Below are 21,134 nucleotides of genomic sequence, written 5' to 3' on the forward strand. Positions count from 1 at the left end.
AACGGAAATTTCACCAGCATTTTGGCCGGTTGGCTGATGTTAATTTAGAGCCCTGGATGTGTGTAGTGGTGTATTCATTACGCTAAAATTAGCCCCAATAATGTATTTCGAATCCAGTGACTTTTTATTATTGCCAGTGATAGATTTTTTAAAACCCCAAAGACTTCCATACTACTGTATGCTTGATGTGTTCGTCCAAAATATCGTGAGAACTGTCCGGTTCAGCGGACCTCCCGTAGCCGATGGTCTTCCGCCATACAGTGCTGTGGTGGGGCACGCGGACTGCAAGTTCTAGTGCGCTGAGGCTGCAGTCTGTGCCTTGTCCTTCCACGGAGTGCGAACAAGACAGCGACAGGGTGCAGTTTAGGTGTGTTACAGATTTTCATGCAAAAGTATTCTTATTGAAAAGAAGCCTTACCCAGTAAAGGCAAAGACAAGCGTTTCAGGAGTGTTGCTCACCAATCGCTGTTCAAAAACTGATGATGGGCTGGAGTACCAAAGAGGTTGTATCCCACCTCGGTCGTCGGCTATAACCATTTTAGGATTTTCCACAGTTTTTCTTGTTTTGCTTTCAGCTCTCGTGTGCGACTCCCGGTTGTTTTCTTCCTTCTGTTCTACTGTTTTTGGAATTACGCACCGAGCGAAACGTCCCGAAAGAGATGGAATGGACGCTATCCTAACCTTTTGTACCAAACACAACTGTATACTTCACAATGCATATAAACTCAGTGGGTTGTATCTGAAGAATTGCTATTCAAATATATTTGGCTGCGAGATGGCATGAAAGAGGTGCGCGTAACGAACACACCACAGAGCCGGCGCGCGCGATTCATTCCACAGTGAGGAGGGAGAAGGCACAACTCTCCCTTCGGCATCCCGCTCGCTTCACCATGGATTTGGGGTTAAAAAGGCAAAGTGGAACACTCTCGTGGCTGACACTACTTCTTTGTTGTATCGGTGGGACATTAAGCAAAGGTAAAAAACTGTTTTATTCGATGCTTACAGATTTCACCTGCTGAGCGCAAAGATGTGATGCCGATGTCATGTCACTTTGATCGTCTGCACTAGTTGTTTACAAACTTATGTCTGTAGGTATTTGACCGAAATTCTTAAACTGAGTTCTTAATTTGAACACTACTTAGTGGTAGTCTCTTCGTACCATTATTGAGCATTGCAGTTCGTTGAACAACTTTCAGCTTGGTTGGCAGGGTTTTGTCCATGTTTCTGCAAAAGACAATTCGGGCTGGTAATTTATGGTGTTCCTAGTGGATCCACTCGTTAGTATATTAGAGTAAACATTGGAGTAAATTAAGTAAACCTTAGCCAAAGCTTGGTGGCGCCCCCCTTGTTTTGATGAGTGAAGGAAATACGTGCCAATGTTGCAATGTGTAGGCTAATATTCCCTGGAGCATTAGCCGTTTGTTTTAATTTGTTAAACGGGACACCCTGTGTGCAGATCCGCGTACCACTTTCCTATCAGACTGGCAGGTAAAGTAGTAGCTCGAAGTAGACTTCAATGTCTTAGATCGGGCACACAGTAATAGACTATTCTTTCACCTACTGATGGCAGTCTATACGGCTATTTCTTCAGGCAGTGAGTCTCTGTATCATTTATCTCATGCAAAGCTGAAAGGGGTGCTGGTGATGAGTAAAAGTTGGCATTTATAGTCGTGATGTCATTATCAACATCTGTTCTTCCTTTCCAAAACTGTTTGGGGTGGAATATGTCCAGTAGTGATCATATAGTCTACGTATGCTTTTGAGACATGTACAAAAACTACTCTTCATTGCGCACTTGTTCTCTCTCTCTCTCTCTCTCTCTCTCTCTCTCTCTCTCTCTCTCTCTCTCTCTCTCTCTCTCTCTCTCTCTCTCTCTCTCTCTCTCTCTCTCTCTCTCTCTCAAACCGCTCACACACACAAACACACACACACACACACACACACACACACACACACACACACACACACACACACACACACACACACACACACACACCACCTGCAATGTTGCACACCGGAAACACACATTAGATGTAATGGCAGTGCATTTGTATGATAATAGCAGATTGCATTGAACTTTGCAAGCTCCTTTTCTCTCGCGCATCAAACGCCTGCAAATCTGTATGCCATTGTCAGCTAAAAAAATGTGTGAAAGCGCTTCCTCTTATCACCATGGTACAGACTACAGTAAAAAAAGAAAAAAACAAGAACAGCGAGAACAGCCGTAATTTAATAACTAATGTTTTTTTAGTCTGTGTTTTTATCTTGCATGTTACAATAATGCCGAATCATTCTTGGGTCACTGAATCTTTCTGTCCATGCAGAGAGAGTGGGCTTGGGCCATATTTGACTTGTCAACATGGATTCTCTTCTTATTGTCCGTGCTCATTTTACAGTAAAGCCACAATAATGTGAAGTAGCGGTACTCTTGGACACAAAAGACTGTCACACTAAGAGGCGCATCTTGCCACCAGGCAAGGCAGGCAGCCGCTTGGGGCCCCCAAGCCCCTAGATAGTGAATAACAGCTGACGCTTTCATTTTTCATTCAAAGCGACTTACAGTTTTTATTTTTCAGGGTATTGGTTACAGTCCCTGGAGCAATGTGGGGTTAGGTGCCTTGCTCAAGGGCACTTCAGCCATGGATGGAGATGTAGGGAGAGGGTATTCAAACTTGCAACCCCTAGAATTTGAAAGACCAACTTTCTAACCACTAGGCCACGGCTGCCCCAGAACATGGTACAGTGAATGATAGCAAGGAGAAATAGGACAATCCAGTCAATGAAAAGCACATGTAAAGGTGCACAGTGAATCTTGCAGTGTTAATTCCACACTCAGAGAATTTAATTTCAACGCTCTCAGTGATGATCTTTCTCATCTTTCTCTCTAAGAGTGGAATTAACACTGCTAAGTTGACTGTGTGTGTTAAATCCAGCATAGGGCTTTTTCCACTAGTATCTCACCCAGTGCTATCTGACTCAGGACTTCAGTTCTTCAGCCTCATAAACCAGCTCCTCATTACTCACAAACACTATTCACTTCTTGGACAAGATGGAGTATAAAATAGAATCAATTCTGTTCATCCTTGCTACTTGCAGCCTGTTTGCTGATTTGCTAGGATTGATACCTGTTGAAACCTTAGTGAAAATGAAAGTCCAGCTGTGAAATGCCCATTGTCATTGTGACACATGTTAATGTGTGGATAAGTTTATAGGACGATTCAGAGAAGTTGTGATGGAAAGCCCTGATTTAAATTCTTCATTGTACTTCAAGGATACTTTAGTGAATGGAGAGTTCAGACATGTAATTATGTGCACTCGTGTAACATTACAGGGCTGGCATTGAATGGTGAGTTGAATGAGAGTGTGCCGAACGTCGAATAAACGGCTCCACAGAAAGGACATAGCAACCTTGTGAACCCCAGACGAAAGGAAAGAATAGAAAACCTCAGTCAGACAGGCAGCCACAGCACTGAACAGCATTGGCTTGGTGAAAAAAAAAATCCTGTCAGATCTTACATCTAAATAAAAGACCTAGCACAGCAAGCCACTCTCAATAGAAAAATACACTTAAATGGAAAAAAAAACATAGCTTTTCCAATATGAGATCAGATTTCCCAAAATAAGATTTCCATACTCATCTTTTCCTTAAGGTCAGCACCCTGCCACACACATTTCACCCTGTAGCCCTGGGCCTAGCCAACACTGCTCTTCCAACTCCATGCACTTTGATTCAGAATTCTGTGTCTGTGCATGCAGATCCACACTGAGGAGCAGGTGGTGCTGTGTGTGTGTGTGTGTGTGTGTGTGTGTGTGTGTGTGTGTGTGTGTGTGTGTGTGTGTGTGTGTGTGTGTGTGTGTGTGTGTGTGTGTGTGTGTGTGTGTGTGTGTGTGTGAAGTGGGCTGTGCAGGCTACATCTCTGTTCTTCACCAGTAGTCACATGTATGCATGAGGTGCAGTGATGCCGAGAGCACAGCACAAGGGCACAAGGGAATACACACACACGTGCACGCGTGCACACACACACACACAAGCACACTCAGATGGGTCCTGGACTGTGACTCTTTCAGATGGCCCGATTTTCCGCCAATTTCTTTTCGGCTCCCTAAAAAGTTGAGATGGATTATTGGAGATAAAAACACATGAATAAATATGTGTTGATTTAACTTGCTAAATAGAAGTAGAAAGGCAAGGCATGGACACATGGCATGGGCATGCTGCCACTGTGTGTGTGTGTGTTTGTGTGTGTGTGTGTGTGTGTGTGTGTGTGTGTGTGTGTGTGTGTGTGTGTGTGTGTGTGTGTGTTGTGTTGTTGTTCTTATTTGAATCTCCGCCTTTCTCTTCTGTCTCTGTCTGCCTGTCCCTGTCCCTGTCTCTGTCCCTGTCTCTGTCCCTCTCTCTCTCTCTCCCAGCGTATTTGGGTGCATGTGGTATCTACAGTATTTTGTTGATGTCTGAATCTGTATGTATGCACGTGTATTTCTGTTTGTATTGTATTGCATGTGTTTGTGGGAGAGTGTGTGTCTTGCACGTGTTTTGTATTCCCAGGAATGTGTGTCTGCGTGTGTGTGTGTTTGTGTGTGTGTGTTAAATTTGATGTATGTATTCATTATACAGAGGCAATAGGTTTCCATATTACTACACTACTAGTACTGTAACTCAGGACCTTTAGTAATGCACAACGACTTGGTCATTGCCATTCTGGAAACCTCTGCAAATTTACAACGCCATGTCTTAACGCGTTAAAGGGGTATGCCACTATTTTGGGGCTTAATACAGTTAAAGTCGTTGGCCAGGGTTTATAAAGGTGGTTAAGTGTCTTATTTTTCATGTAAGCCGTTGTCTTGCTTTAAGACAAGTTAAAAGAGGGAGCATGTCGCTATGCTACACGGATCCATTGACTTTCACTAGCTTAGCAACATACTCCCTCTTTTAAGTTGTCTTAAAGCAAGACAACGCTTAACATGAAAAATAAGACACTTTATAACCTTTATAAACCCCGGCCAACGATTTTAACTGTATTAAGCCCCAAAATAGTGGCATACCCCTTTAAAAGTCATGGATGTGATGTCTACCGGCAGTGCAAATATGAAGCCGGCAGAAGAATCAATTAGTGAGTAGGAAGGCAGAGTTGAAATGCCAGGAGAGGTCTCTTGTTTGGCTGTGGTTCAATTCTGTGTGCAGTTGGCTCCAAGCGATGAGCAGGGCTACTTACGCCTGAGAATGATATCATGGAGAGCTCTTTGAGTATTTAAAAAAAAAAAAATTCAGCTGTTTCTTAAGGCTGGCAACCCATACAGTATGATCACATGAATACTCTGTTCAGAAATGGCATCAAATCGGCAAAGCTATGGAACCATGGTTGCCATTCAAACCATATGATTCAAACTTTTGTTGTAATGAACAGTGCAGTCGTCATGCTAAGCCCTCCATAACAACTCGCTCCTAAGAATCAAAAAGAAAAAAAAAACACACCTTGCTACACACAGACACTGCATTGTGATTGAAGGGCAGGTTTTGCGTCCTTCGTCGATGATCTTCGATGGCAAAACTATTCTATGCCGCTTGGCGGGCTCGTTTAGTCATTTATGTGTTCCATGTCTAAATACAGTATTTCATTTTCTTGGCTGATGAATGGGAGTGAGATTATGGTTTGAAACCCCCTTTGGAGTGTTGGAACTGTAGGCCAATATATATATAGTATATCGCAGCAATGTGATGGTGGTGCTGCTGGGTGTTTTGTTTGCGGTCTCTGGCTGTCAGAATTTATTGGCGGCTTCTTTCTATGAGCTGCGGGATGTTTGTATGGCGGGGAAGGTAAACCACTGCATAAAATCAATTTTGATGTGAATGCGCTTTTCCCTGTGTGTGTGTGTGTGCGCGCGCGCGTGTGTGTGTGTGTGTGTGTGTGTGTGTGTGTGTGTGTGTGTGTGTGTGTGTGTGTGTGTGTGTGTGTGTGTGTGTGTGTGTGTGTGTTAGGGGGGTTGGGGTGGTGGGTGATGACTTATGTGGATTGGGTAGCCTTTCTTTGTGTGTGTGTATGTGTGTGTGTGTGTGTGCACACGCATGTTTGCGTGCATGTGTGTGCATTTGTGTAGGTGGATAGGTGGGTTCAGCAGTGTGTGTGTGTGTGTGTGTGTGTGTGTGTGTGTGTGTGTGTGTGTGTGTGTGTGTGTGTGTGTGTGTGTTTGTTTGATTATGTATGTAGGTGGACTATGGTGGCTTGGGCTGTGTGTATGTGTGTTCAGTAGGCCTAGATGACTCTGTGTGTGTGTGTGTGTGTGTGTGTGTCTCTGTGTGTGTGTGTGTGTCTGTGTGTGTCTGTGTGTGTGCGTGCGTGCATGCGTGCGTGCGTGTGTGCGTGTAAATGTGTGTACCGGTATGCCTGCCTTTGTATGTACACTAAGCCTGTGTGTCTGTGTGAGATGAAAAAGTGACTGGACATTATGATTCACGATATGGTAGCATCTCAGAGAGTGGGGGAGAAGGGACAGTGGGAGAAAGAGGGTAATAAATCGGCCCCATATATCTTCTTAACTGTCATTTATGAAAATGTGTACCGGAGGAGTCAAAGCCTTGGATCAGACTGCTATGAAGTCAAGGTTACAAAAAAGGCATCTTGTGAGATTTTTTTTTCTCGCTCCCAACCTCCACCGCTCCACCTCCAACTCCACCTTTCTGTCGTTTTTCCCACCTTACTACTAGGGCTGTCACGACATTGTATCGAATTGAGAAATCGTGATACACAGAGTCACGATATAAACTTCCTAGTTTTTCTTATCTAGTGTTTTACTTATTGTTTGCCCTTCTTTTAATTTGTTACATGAGCCCTCTGTAGTTTTAGCATATTTTTTGGCACCTTAATTAGCCTCTTTTTATTTTTATTTTTTTCAGACACTTTTTGTATATATGGACTTTCCATTGGTTATTATTGTTTTTAAGTGCTTCAAAGATTACACTGTTTCTATGTTTATTAAAAATTGTTTAGTTGTCTTTGTGTGTCTTAAGGGGTCCTCAAGTCCTTTTATGTGCCTGTCCAGCACTTTGGTCAGCTATCTTGTTGTATTTTAAAGTGCTCTATAAATAAACTTTGACTTGACTTGACTTGACGACGATATTGTATCGTGATACAAGGAGGCAGTATCGTGATCGTGTTTTGATGCACATCAGCTCAGAAAACAACCACAGGATATGAAGTGATAGTGCTTCCAAGCATCATCATTATTATATAGAAACTTTAAAAAAATTATCAGTAGCCTCTTGTAACCTATTCTACCTATAAACTATCATAGTTTTTATTCATAAGGTTTACTATGTTGGCAAATGTGAAATCGTGGACTGTATCGAACCGTGGGTCATGAATCGTGATACAAACCGAATCGTGAGTTGAGTGTATCGTTTTCCCCTCCTTACTACCTTTCAAGCTGCCAGGCGTGAATCAAGGTTTATTCATCCAGAGAGCAGTATTTAAGCACCAAACTGACAGAAAACCACACAGCACCTGTCAGTGGCCAGGGCAGACAGCATACACCATGTGCGAGCCCAGGGCCAAATACTTTAAAAGACTTCAGCAGCACCCAAAAAAAGGGAGTAATTTGTCTTGTGGTGCCTGTCACTGAAAGATAAGTGTTATTGGGACGCAAATCCATCACTTTGGCTGGCTGGCTTCGATCCGATACCAGCGTGGGCCTCCCCTGATGCTCTCACATTATCTAGTGTGGCCCCTTGTGACAATATTTTCATAACTGCCACTTCAGGGGTATGTGGGGGTGGTGGTGGTGGTGTGGTGGTGGTGTGCCATGATGGGCCCTGTCACATACAGCATATTAATGTGTCCGCTGGTGGTAAATTATGGGGCCTCTCTGATTAAATCTCCATGGCAGCCAGTAGTCATTCTAAAAAGGACAACAAATGGTCCACTGTGACACCAGGGGAGAGAGAGAGAGAGAGAGAGAGAGAGAGAGAGAGAGAGAGAGAGAGAGAGAGAGAGAGAGAGAGAGAGAGAGAGAGGGGTGGTGGAGGGGAAGGTATGGTTGACTGCCATGTCACCTGCAGCAGCAACAGCAGCAGCATGACCCACAGTTCCCAAACAACCACCCTGTGCTAATAAATCTCTTAATGCTCCACATGCCCACTGTTGACTATTCCTGGTCAGAAAAAGGATTTTTTTCCCTTCTATTTTAGCTAAGCTTTGTATGCGTTTTCTGTATAACCTTGAACTAAAATGCGTGTTTTGTTAAAAACGAAAGTTGGAGAGAAGCGTAATGAAATTTGAGAGGTCTTAATTAACACACGCACTCTATTCCCTGCTCGTCTGTCATCCGTCTATTTTCTGCGCGTTAATACAGGCACGCCTACCTACCCACCTGATTCTGATTCTCCGCTCAGGCATCATTCGACGGATTCAAGTGCAATGACAGTTGGCATGCCCTTCAATTATCTACACCGCATTTATTCTCTGCTCACCTGCAGTCAGAAACTCGCTGTCTCGATCGTACCCACCATCCGCCCCGATCACCCCCTATCTCTGCCATCTTGATCGTTTCATCCAGTAGCCTATTCCGCCCTTGCACCTCCTTGGTTCTGCTCGCTCTTTCAATAACCGGCCTGGGGGTGTCAGCTCAGAGCTCACACATATTTGGGGGCGCGGGTATTGTCCGAGCTCTCAGTTGGAGCCCCCGTACTCCCGAGTTAAAAAACAACTCCCTATGTTTTTTTAAACATAGCCACCATCCGGCTCGGCAGTAATTTCAGCACCATGGCCAGCGACCTTGCCCAATACGCTATTTTTGTTATTTGCTTTTAAGTTACGTCCCTCGAGTGCAGTGGTCCAGCGACCCGGTAAAGCACTTTCATGATCGGTTCGGCACGCAGACCGCGGTTCTCATGCGAACCCACAATCAAGAGAAGCTGATTCTCCAGCGGGAACGAAGATGTATGCATACATACTACTGAATTCTAATTTCAGATAACGCACTTATGAAATGAGAATTAGGAGGACACAGTCAGGGAGAGTATTATCATGACTGATCTTGGGTGTTCTGTGGTACTGTTGGCTGAAATTATAATAGGCCTATAGTTTTTATCAGTAGAAATAATGAGACCGGATTCTGGCATTACTCTGCTTTTATATCAGTGACTACTCATCTCCTGATTGCTTTCACTCCGTAACGTCACTGGCCACTAACAGATTAGCTCCGTCCACTTCTTGGTAGAATGAAAACAGTGGAGTTCTCAATTTACTTCTCATTGTCTGTCATCAAGACTGGCCAAATCAAGAGCACTCTGTCACTTGTTGATTGTCTCATACTTTGGCAATAATTTAACTGCATAATTTTGCATTTAAGGTGCTGTTTCCACATAGCTGGATATTTTTATATGTGGATATTTTTTTCTCCTGGTTGCATTGGTTTTGGCCTTCCGTTTCCACGTAGCAGATATTTAAAATCCAGGTATAAAAAGCAGGAGAAAAAAATATCCAGTTTAGGGGACTGAAACGCATTTGTTACAATGGAGGATTTATTTTTATCCTCATGTTGCGTTTACACCTCAACAGGAGAAAAAATACCCTGCTAAGAAAATATCCTGCTACGTGGAAACAGCACCTAATATAAGGCCCCTGAGTAGAATATTTTGCCTCCCGTCATGCTTAGGCTACACATAGTGTTGTGGCCCCACTTACAGGTCTTAAACATGCTATAATTTTTAATGGGGATGTAGGTAGTCAAACAGTCTGTTTACGATGTTGATCTACTATATAATGACACAAAATGTAATGAAGCTTTTTGCTTTATGACCAAGATATTGTAACATGTTGTTACGAGACACTATCTAGCTATCTATCTATTCCTGTGTATTCTTCAATCTCAACATATTTTATTGACAAGAAAAGAATTCATCGTCAAACAAAAAATACTTTAAAGATACTTCACATTGTCTGTAATTTCCTATCTTCCATTTCTATTCTATTTCTCATACTATCTCATTCATCTCATTTCATGCTCTTTTTACGGTATTATTCTGTTAATACATTACTACTAAATTGAGTTGGTTCTTAGGCAAATGCCATGTGTTACTGACACAAGAATGAATGGCTTATTATAAGACATGACCTAATGGTGTCTGTCTACATTCTCACTGATCTGTGTTGAGCTGACTGCAGGCTGTGGCTGGTCTATGAAGCAGTATTAAATTAGTGACAGAGAGGAAGAGAGAGAGAGAGAGAGAGAGAGAGAGAGAGAGAGAGAGAGAGAGAGAGAGAGTAATAGAGCTAGAGAGAGAGAGAGAGAGAGAGAGAGAGAGAGAGAGAGAGAGAGAGAGAGAGAGAGAGAGAGAGAGAGAGAGAGAGAGAGAGAGAGAGAGAGAGAGAGAGGTGTGAACGAGCAAGAGAGCACAAGCGAGAGGGACACAGAGGGTGAATGCGAGAAAGTGGGGGTGAAGAGAAAGAGGTAAGACAGTGAACGAGAGAAAGAGAGAGAGAGAGAGAGAGAGAGAGAGAGAGAGAGAGAGAGAGAGAGAGAGAGAGAGAGAGAGAGAGAGAGAGAGAGAGAGAGAGAGAGAGAGAGAGAGAGCTGTTGGGGCGTGCTGGGGCATCCCTCCCAGTGGTCACTGCATGGGTCATGGAGGCAGCGTGGACTTCCACTCCTGTATTACATTACTCTCTATGATCCCTTCCCACAGGCAAGGTTAGGCATGGAGACCTCAGTGGTAAAGTTGGTCTGTGGAGGGAAGCAACCCCCCTCTCTCCCTCTGTGTTTCTAATAGCATTTCAATTCTCACTACGTCTATTCCTCCTCTCTGTCTATATTTTTTCCTCTCTGTCTCTTTGTCTCCCCCTTTGCTGCCTCCCTTTTCTTTTTTTTCTCTGTTACTGAACTTTTGAGTTTCAAAGACTCGCTCTTGTGAGGGCCAGGTTATGCCTGTCATTTCACTACCTTAATGGTTTGTGAACGGCTACAGAATTGCAATAGTCACGCATGAGCACCAAACTCAATTTCTTTTAACATTTTTACCAACCCCTTTCTTCCCACTGCATCACCTCCATGCAATGATACGGTTGTACAAGTCAGTGCCTCCGTAAGAAGATTGGACAGCAGCACATCCCAAAGTTTTTATTTATTTATTTATTTGTTACAAGGATAGCCCCTTGAGATGTGCCATTTAAATTTTCGAGGGGGTCCTACTGACAGTACAGTACAACAACAGAAAAGAAAAGAAAACAGTAGACATAGACGCACACTCACTCACTCACTCACTCACTCACACACTCACTGGCATTGCTCTCCAAACTACCCCACCACCCAACATGTTACAATAGTATAGTTTACAACATAAGATAATGCCATTAGTTGTTAAAGAAATCATATGAATGAAAAGAAAATGAAAAAGAAAGAGAAGGAAGAGGGCAAAACAAGACAACAGAAAACCCATAAACAAAACAGACCATATCCAGAAACAAACAAACAAATAAACAAAAAAAACCCGACCCAGCAACTAAGGCCTTTCAGAAACAAGAGCAGGATGTTTCAAATGAAGTGAAGTGAAGTAAGTGTCCTGGAAAGGGTATAGTGGAGTTAGTGTGTTCAGGTGCTTTGTTGAGATGAGCTACCAATAGGCTGTTAACAAACCCATACCCAAACCCAAATCCCTAAACCCAAAGGTCCTTTGGAAGGTCAGCTGTAGCCAGGCCACACCCACGCCCACACCTAGTGACGTAACACCTTTGGCGTTGCTTCTAGTCAGGCCAGGAGCAATACTGATATAGTTTCTGAGCTCAGGAGAAATTGGGAACTCCACCCACTTTGTCAGGGAACAGTTAACCTTTAGCAGCTGCAAAGGCCCTGGGTAGGAGTGTTTAAGGCAGTGACATGGTTTAAGCAGAGACATTCTATTGGGACAAAGAAAATGGTTGCTACTGGCTTCGACCAGTAGCAAACCGAGGGAGATGGGTAAACCAGGACGTTTGGGAAACATTATTCGTTATCTTCTTGGTCAGACCAACATCGACCAACATACGAGATTTGAAAGTCGATGACAATCAGGCAAGGTCAGCTGGACATATAGCTCATATTGGCACATATTGGTAGAGGGGGTTGGTGTCAGACTCAGAAGTGAATAAAGCAGAAGTAAAAAAGAAAAGTATGGTGTAATATCTGTTGTACATTCTATTCAGCAAAATATTGGAAAATGTTCACTCTTTGGTCTCTCCATGGCCTTGCGTAATCTGCTGTGACAGCAAGTCCATAAGACATGCCCATCGTAAAACTTTCACAGACATATGTGATCCTACTGTTAGTCCCTCAATCCAAAAGTAGGAACAGGAGTTGGATTTATTAACTGAACCAATCATCAGGTTTATAAATGTTGTCATGACAAAGGATAAGAATTACTGGTATATATACCCGTTTGAAAGGTTGGTTAGAAGGAAAAATGAATCTGCCAGAATGTAACATCAGAGATGCCAATCCATTCCTAACCATCAGAAAGTAAAATCCCTGCCACATATTTTTCCCAACCGCTGTGCGGACCAGCTGATCCTAATGAGCCTCAACATCAGACAGGTAGATGAGCTCATTAGTGAAATCCCCTGTGATTGGTGCACAGGCAGAAGAAACACGTTGCAGGGTTTGATGTGCTTGCACACTCTTACAGTAAGTCAGTGGTTCCAAAACTTTTTCAGCGAGGACCACCTTTTGCACTTGGGAATATTTTCGCAACTGCCCCCCATCTAACAAAGTCTCAGCATAGCAATGGATTTCTAGCAATATCAGAGGGCAAACTATTAGTGGATAATATTGCAATATTAATGGACAAAAAATGGCTGGGTTTTCCATTAACAGTTTGCCCGCTGATATTGCTAGAAATCCACACTATCTACAGTATTAATCATAAGTGAAAAATGTTACTAACCAAATTATGGAATTATGTTAGCTGTGGATTTTCCATTTTTATACAATGCCCCTTTTGTCCGCGACCCCCTGCAGAGCCTCTGCGACGCCCCTAGGGGTCCCGGCCCCCAGTTTGGGAACCACTGCAGTAAGCCAAGATTGGCACTCTACTTTGGACCTGCACTTTTCTATTTTGAAAAAGCGGAAAAGATTCCTTGCTGTTCTGTATGTATGTTCAGAGTCAAGCCTCAATTAATAACATCCATCTCTACAGGATATTGTCTGTGCAGTGGGGTAGTAAAGAGTTGAATATCATCCAGAGCACCTGAAAGGTCTTTTCTTGCTCACTGCATCTCTGGGTGTGAAGATGGAATTGACTAGTCCTACTTGTACTTGTAAATTTATCAAAATTGTGTCCAGAAAGAAAGAAAATAATGTCTAATAAGCGATCTTACTACCTTTGAAGTTTCATAGAGATGACAGCAAGTTTAAAGTTGAGATTTAGATCGGCTTGCCTCATTTTAATCTCCCCCCTGTAGTGTTGACATTTTCATGAACATGGTTTGAAGAAATCCTTATCAGTTGTTTTTGTGTTATTCAGTTGAGATCAGACAGACCTTCGCAACTAATTGTTTTTTTTCTTTGGACATGATTACTATTCAACAAGGTCAGCAGACATTTGTCACATGCAAATACTCCAAAGAGTCTTGAACAGCAACTTAGACTGTCAATATGACAGACAAAATGGACTGAGGAAATATTCCTTTGATGTATTTGATGTATTTGATGTATTCCTTTGATGTAGCTTTAAAGACTGCAGTTAAGAAGTCATCTGACTCTTCACAGCGTTGTGACTGATGACGTCAAACGGTTAGAAATGTTATCGAAACAAAACTTTTCAAGACATTGCATAGGAGGACTAGCCAGCTTGCAGATACAAGGTAATGCACTGCTGCAGGAGGTTGAGTTGAGTTCAGGGGGTTGATCCTTGGAGTTGAGGCTGTGTGAGTGGCTTCCCCGCCCTGAGCCAGACTGGGAGCAGCTGTACTTTGTACGCTTTCTGAGCTGTGAAATATTCATGTGACTCTCCTGGAGTTCGTCTTGGGAGTTTCAGCGTCTAGCCACAAAGACAAAGAGCCTGGCTTTTCCATTTCCTCTGGTAATAAATGACTTAGGCTATACACAGTTACACCAGCCAAATATACAGTATACACATGAGCATTATGGGGTTTTTGAGAGATTTGTGATATTAATGTTAACGGATATGTTGTACCAATATTTTAGGTGATATGTAGGCCTTTTCTCTGAAAAGAATATTTACAGCCATTGGGATTCAGCCTATCCTGATTCCACAACGTCAATTGTGGTCTTGCCATGTTGCATTGAATAATAAATAGCAACAAATAGATCCAGTGTAATTTATGGGTGCACTTTATATGCATGTTTAATTCATTGCCAATGGCAAGGTTTATCATACAACAACCCAAACATTGCAAACTATCACTAACTTTTACCAGTTACAATCTCTTGTTGTAACTAAAGGCCCAGAATACTCACCTGCCAACACACTGTCTAATGAAACCGATCTAAACAGTTTGTTTACAAACCCCAGTAGCTATTGATTAATGCCAGAGAGATGTCCGCCCTTTTCTTCCCTCTCCTCAGCCACTAATCATGACTGTCTATCAGCCTCCTCCTTCCTAAATTAAATCGCACTTGCCAGGAGAGTTGAAATGTTTGTTCGTTAAAAATGTCTCCAAGCCAGGGGGCACTGTGGGCCAGTGTGCTAAGCCCCCCACATATGGGCTTGCATGCCCATGGTGACTCAGGTTGGAGGCCAGCCTACTGTAGGGCCTTTGCCAGTCCACTCTTTTCCTTCCCCCCACTTCTCTGCTCTCCCTTACAACATCTCCACCTATGGAGTTACTGTCATTTCACTGTATGTGACAAATATATGTCTTGTGCTTTTACTCTTACTCTTAGTAACAACACAAACTCTGTGTCTCTTCAGACAGGGTAAGTATGGCCGGCCCCAGAATTTTAAATGACACAGTCTCACATGTCTCAATTTTCCTCCCACAAAAAAACTTAAAGTGATACTGTCCCATTTTTGGAAATAAGCTCATATTAAATCTCCCCTTGAGTGAAATTATTGAGTTTTACCTTCCTCCTACCTCCTGCCGTTCTCTGAGTACGGCAGTGCAAATTTTACCTCCAAGCTAGCAGTTAACATTGACCTCAATGTTAACTGCTAGCTTGGAGGTAAAATTCGCACTGCCATACTCAGAGAATGGTTGAAAGTACAGGAGAAAGGTACAGCCCAAGCATTTAATTCAAGGAGAGGTGTAAAATGTATTATTTCCAAATGGGACAGTATCACTTTAATAACCCTTATCCTCATTTTAAGGATGGAAACTTCCGGCAGCTGCCCATATTTAGGCCTATGATCTTCTCCCCATCTGTGATGAATAATGCATGCAGAAAGGAGAGAGCTTTGCTCTGCCTTTCAGGCCAAGTCTTCCACAAGGGGAAACAGCATCAGCCAGTGCAGCGCCTGTACTGGCCCAAACCTAAAAAAGAAAATGTTCAAAAAGTTTGCCGCGGTCACCTGCTGTGTATCTGAGGCTTTGATTTTGCATATAGGCATAATATATTAATCTACCATACTGAACATTCATCTACATCCCCACTGGAATGAATGGCTTTTGGGGACAAGTGTTTGATGACAAGCATGTTGGCTGGTGCAATTTTAGTGACGTGAGTGACAGTATTCATTAGGTCTGCTTCAGTTGCCCCGTTTTCAGCGTTTTCAGCACAAAGTGATGACTGAACTCCCAATGTGCAGGGAGAAAACTCAGTGTGCAGTAGTGGACAACTGAATCCGTACGATAGAGGGGTGACATTGCAACACAGCCTGGCGAATGAATGTGTTGGTTTTGAAGCCTCAGGGCAGGTTCACCCACTTACTGTAGATTTGTGCAAAGACACACATCAGCTTTTTTTCATGATTCAGCTATTGCACAGCTTTGTGTGTGTGTGTGTGTGTGTGTGTGTGTGTGTGTGTGTGTGTGTGTGTGTGTGTGTGTGTGTGTGTGTGTGTGTGTGTGTGTGTGCATGGCACATATCCATGTCCAGAGTATATTCACCCAGTTGGCTTCTCTAACCCGCCCATTAAACTGCATTGTTTTCCCCTCCAAATGCTCCACCCGTGGTCGTGCGGCTCCAATCACTGCCAGTCATTTGGCATATTGATTAGCCAACGTGGGGAAAAAACAAGCAATTTCATGGCCGGGCCCAGAGTTGCCGACTGGGTCTATGGGTGTGTGTGCATGCACATGCCCACTAGAGCATGTAAAAAAGAGTTTGAAAGAGAAATGAGAATGATAGAAGTACTCAAATAGGATGCATGTATGCTATTTCATACAGTATTTCATATTCTGCTCACAGCATCCCACTTATTTGATTGTATCTAGTATCTTAGCAGAAAGCTAATGCACCACCAGAATGTGCTACTTGAGGAGGGAATGCAGAGGCAGCGTGCTTCTCTTTATAAGTCTCAAGACGTCCCTAATTAGAAAAGTTGAGATGCAATTTAACATTCTCTGCAATGTAAAAGTTAGGACATGCACATAAATTTGAACTGGGAGAGCAATTACTGTTCACAAATAATGCCAAGGCTCTGCGTTGTCGTATTCAGTCAGTCAGTGCTGAAACACTGTGACATGAATATGCAACTCTGCTGCCCACTGTCTCCATCCTGTTCACTTAGCTCACTGCACCACACCACCACATAAACACTTGTCCACACAGACCAACGAGATTAAAACGCTTTGACGTGTAATTATTAAATACCGGTATGCAGATTGATGATGATTGCTCTTGAAGTTTGCTTTCTGGCATCAGGTAAATTGGAAGAAGCATGACGATATACTTCTTCCCCAATAAGGTCATGAGTGTATGGTGAAGTTTGGTGGGGGAAGCAGAATGATGCACTTGCACTCTGCCGTGATTTTCACGAAACCTGTTTGAGGCATGTACTGCAGAGCAGAGGACAATGAAAGGGTGCATTTCTCAAAAGAGAAATTGTTAGCCTAGTTAGCAAATTCGAAAGTTGCCAATGGGAAAATGCATTGAAAACAACAAAGTGGCTAATGTAGTAAGCAACTTTGGTTTTGAGAAATGCACCCAAAGTCTGCTAGGGGATCTGGATCACTGAGTGAGCACACATACACAACGCATGCACGCAGACATGCACACACGCACACACACACTCGCCACACAGCAGTGCTAGCTTGCACATACTCTGTACCGCTGTGCATAATTATAGACCCACACAGCATTTTGGCCACGGAAGAGCCGAGACGAGGAGGTGTGCAGATTGCAGAGTGCCCTTGTAGTTTGCCATTATAATGTCTTGGCAGATGAGTGCTGAGGAGTAGAGTACAGCACCCTGGGCCTGCACTACAAAAGGAACAGGAGCAGGTGCCTCGGAGTGTCCTCCACAGATAAGGCCAACCCATGCTGAGCTGAAAATTTGCAGGGATACGCTCTCCCATTTCCCAGCACTCTCTCTCTCTCTCTCCCTCTCTCTCAGTTCAGAACTCTTTACAATTTCAATAAAAAGCCACCTCACTAGTTTCATACAAATTAGCACAATAAGCCGCAAATTAAGCGTGCCTCGCCACTATTAGACTTGCCTTTTATGGGAGAGTGGGGGAAATTGTCTGGGGTTTTGATTTCATTTTGTCGCACTTCTATGAGAGTGGGACACGGTTAGCACCAGTGATGTGTCATGGACTGTCTTTGACTTTCAGGACACACAAAAATGGCACGGTTCAGTACAAGTTTTGCATAATTCAAAACTTTTAGAATCAGAGTGTAATACTATATCAGCCTAACTTAGAATGTGAAGTTAACTTAGAGTGAAAAGTTACAGAAGAAAACTACAGAAGAAAAGATGTATTGTGTTCCAGTAAGTGTTTAATTGACGACAAAACGCTCATAGATAATTACATACGTAAGTAGCAGAACATTGTGTTTGCGTCAGGTATTCATTTAATTTGAATATGATATTGCTTCTCATTCTAAAAGAATTACAACTATAACTACAACTATGGCAGTTCAGTTGACTGCCAAAAACTATTCCCCAAGTCCTGTTTGAGAACTCTTGAGCAACTTATTGAACTGCGGTCCTTTCATTTTGAAGACTTCTGTACGACATCCAACGATTTTCCACTTCAATGCCTAAATGCCCCATTTTCACCAGTTTCTCATGACTGACAATAGAGATGAAATGTTGCCACTGTTAGTTTGGATGAGCTCCATGCCAATTCTAGCCACAGCTGCAGTTCCATCTGGACTGTCAGTGTACACAGCAGACGTAATGCACGTCAGGAACACAGTGTTCAGAATTCTGTTGGGTAAAGGCACAGAACTTTGGAAGGATAAGAAGTCTTTGAGGAGTATACTATGGGTGTTCTCTGGATGCTGCTGCAGCATATTTTACAACTGACCCTCGATGTAATGTATACTTTAAAATTATGCAAATAGCTTTTATATAGCGTTGCATTATAGCATATTTGCTTTATTATAAACAAGCTCCCACTTGTGCACTCTCCCTCTCCCTACTTCTACCCCTCTCCCCTCTCTATCTCTCAAAATTGCAGCATTTGCTTTTTAGTTGTCTGCCACATTATTTATCATGCTAGCTCCTGCATTAGTCAAGCTGGTGGATATTAGTCCAGGCAGGAGAGCCAGAAACATTTAATATGGATGATTTCCTCTACACGCACACGCACACGCACGCACGCACGCACGCACGCACACACACACACACACACACACACACACACACACACACACACACACACACACACAGCATTCTAGAATGGAGTGAGAAATGCAAGTCTAGAACTGTGGATTAGAAACTACAAAAGCATGCTGGGTACGATCAGACAACACTGCATAAAAATGTTATGTAATGAAAAAAGGATGTTAAATGTTTATTTCAGCGTTATATACATGTATGTAGATGATGTGTCAATCTACAACTTGACTTTTCCCCAAATGGCTATTCTGCTATAGGGGATTCTTCGGAGAGAAGGTCTATGTTTCTGTTAAGTTAAAGGGCACACTTACCTTAATGGCTAAGGGCAATTCATTGGAGGCTAACAAGCAAGGTGACATCAAGTGTTGAGGTCCCATCAAGCTGTTTCAGAGAGCATCTGTGTGCTAGACAAAATAGTCAAAACATACAAGCTTTCCACGCACCCTTCAACTCTTTTTAGTGTCCTTTTTTTCTTTGAAGGTTCCAGTGGAAGTGAGGATGTCAGTTGTAAGACATTCAGATGGCAGGGCAGCTGGCACTTTTCTTGCTGGCCGTAGTACTTGATGAAATGAGGAACATTTTCCAAAAGAGATCTGATCAGAGACATGACATGTCTTCACGTTAACAGAAGTTCTTACACGTCGTCCTTAGACATCCATTCAAATGTTAACGGCCTTGTCATGACCAAGTCGTGATCTGCTGGCTCAAGCTGGCCAGCGAGCCCCCTGCCAAGTGAACAAGCCTAATGAAGGCAGAACACAGTCCAACTCCTGAGTCCTGCCACATTACCACATTCACACATTCACACAGAGCGCAAGCAAGTTCTTCAAGTCAGCTGCCAACTGCTAATGTTATTCTGTTAGCGCACATTTCTCACCGTGTTCCAACAAAACCTGCACGTGCGCGCGCACACACACACACACACACACACACACACACACACACACACACACACACACACACACACACACACACACACACACACACACACACACACGTCACACACACACACACACACACACACGTCACACACACACACACACATACACACACACACACACACACACACACACACACACACACACACACACACACACACACACACACACACACACACACACACACACACACACACACACACACACACTTGGCCTATAGGTCTAATATTTTAATTATGTTGTTTTTGCTATACATTGACAGTTTTCACATCAGTTGCTGGTGACCATTTTTCGGTGGTCAATTTGGAGCCCGAGGAACTTAAATGTTTGATTTGGTAGGGGGGTAGAGTACCAGGGCCCCATGGTTATTAGTATTCACTCTCTTCCTCTGTCACAAGGACTTTAGCTTGTCTCTGATCCCTAACTGTCTAAACTGGGAATGCAAGCAAAAAAAACCTGCCCTGCCTAATGCTCTCTCTTTCTCTCTAACCAATAATACTAGACAGGTCATCAGCTGGGAAAATTAGGCCTTTCGTCCTACCGCACTTTTCTCTGTGGATTACTGACCAGAAGCCCTATCGGAAGAAATTAAAACATGGGGCCACGTCAATTTTTGCTCAGAATTCAATATGGCCGCCATTTTCCAAAATGACTTGTTTTCATGCATTATTACATTGTACTATAAGGTGATATTCATGAACGATTAACTACTTTCAGCACTATTCTGTCCTATTTCCTTACATACATGTTTACAAAGGTTGACTAAACTAAGAGTAATGAAAATAAAGTTGGCCACCTTGCAATATCCAAAGGAAAGTGCTGAAAATAATGATTGAAATGCACATACAGAGTCTATGGCTGCACAAATTAGGCCTATAGTCCTGTCACGGTTTTCACAGTGGATTACAGACCAGAAGGCCTATTGAAAAAGATTAAAACTTGGGGCCATCTATGTGCTCCAAAATTCAAAATGTTCTCTGTTTTTTAAAATGGCAGAATTTCACACATTCTTCTCAATACTGTAAGGCCATAATTATCAATAAAGATGACCTATTTTTCAGTTAAATTGTCCTATCTCCTTACAGACGTGAGTATAAAGGTTGTCTAGAAAAGGGCATGAATATATATACAGGGGTGGACAAAATAACTGAGACACCTGTCATTGTAGTGTCATTTAGTTCCTCTTGCGTCCACAGTTAATCCTGTTGGATGCGGTTCATCCTTCTTGGTGGTATGCAGACATTACCTTGGATACTGTGGCTCTTGATACATCACAAAGACTTGCTGTCTCGGTCAAAGATGCAACAGTTACACAGAATTTATCCCTTTTGAACTCTGACATGTCACCCATAATGTTGTGTGCATTGCAAAATTTTGAGCAAAACTGTGCTCTTACCCTGCTAATTGAACCTTCACACTTCACTTTACTGGTGCAATGTGCCATTAATGAAGATTGGCCAACAGGCTGGTCCACTTGAGCCATT

General features: G+C 42.9%; 1 protein-coding gene across 1 annotated transcript in view; it reads left to right on the forward strand.

Moving 5' to 3' along the window:
• Positions 1 to 890: 890 nt before the first annotated feature.
• The window catches only part of cntnap3 (contactin associated protein family member 3), a 130,904-nt gene continuing 110,660 nt past the window's right edge, over positions 891 to 21,134 (forward strand). Inside the window, exon 1 of the mRNA XM_063212756.1 lies at positions 891 to 975. Within this exon, the coding sequence (XP_063068826.1) occupies positions 891 to 975 (85 nt within the window). The remainder of the gene's footprint in view (positions 976 to 21,134) is intronic.

Source organism: Engraulis encrasicolus, chromosome 12, assembly GCF_034702125.1.
Source record: "Engraulis encrasicolus isolate BLACKSEA-1 chromosome 12, IST_EnEncr_1.0, whole genome shotgun sequence".
Classification (NCBI taxonomy): Eukaryota; Metazoa; Chordata; class Actinopteri; order Clupeiformes; family Engraulidae; genus Engraulis; species Engraulis encrasicolus.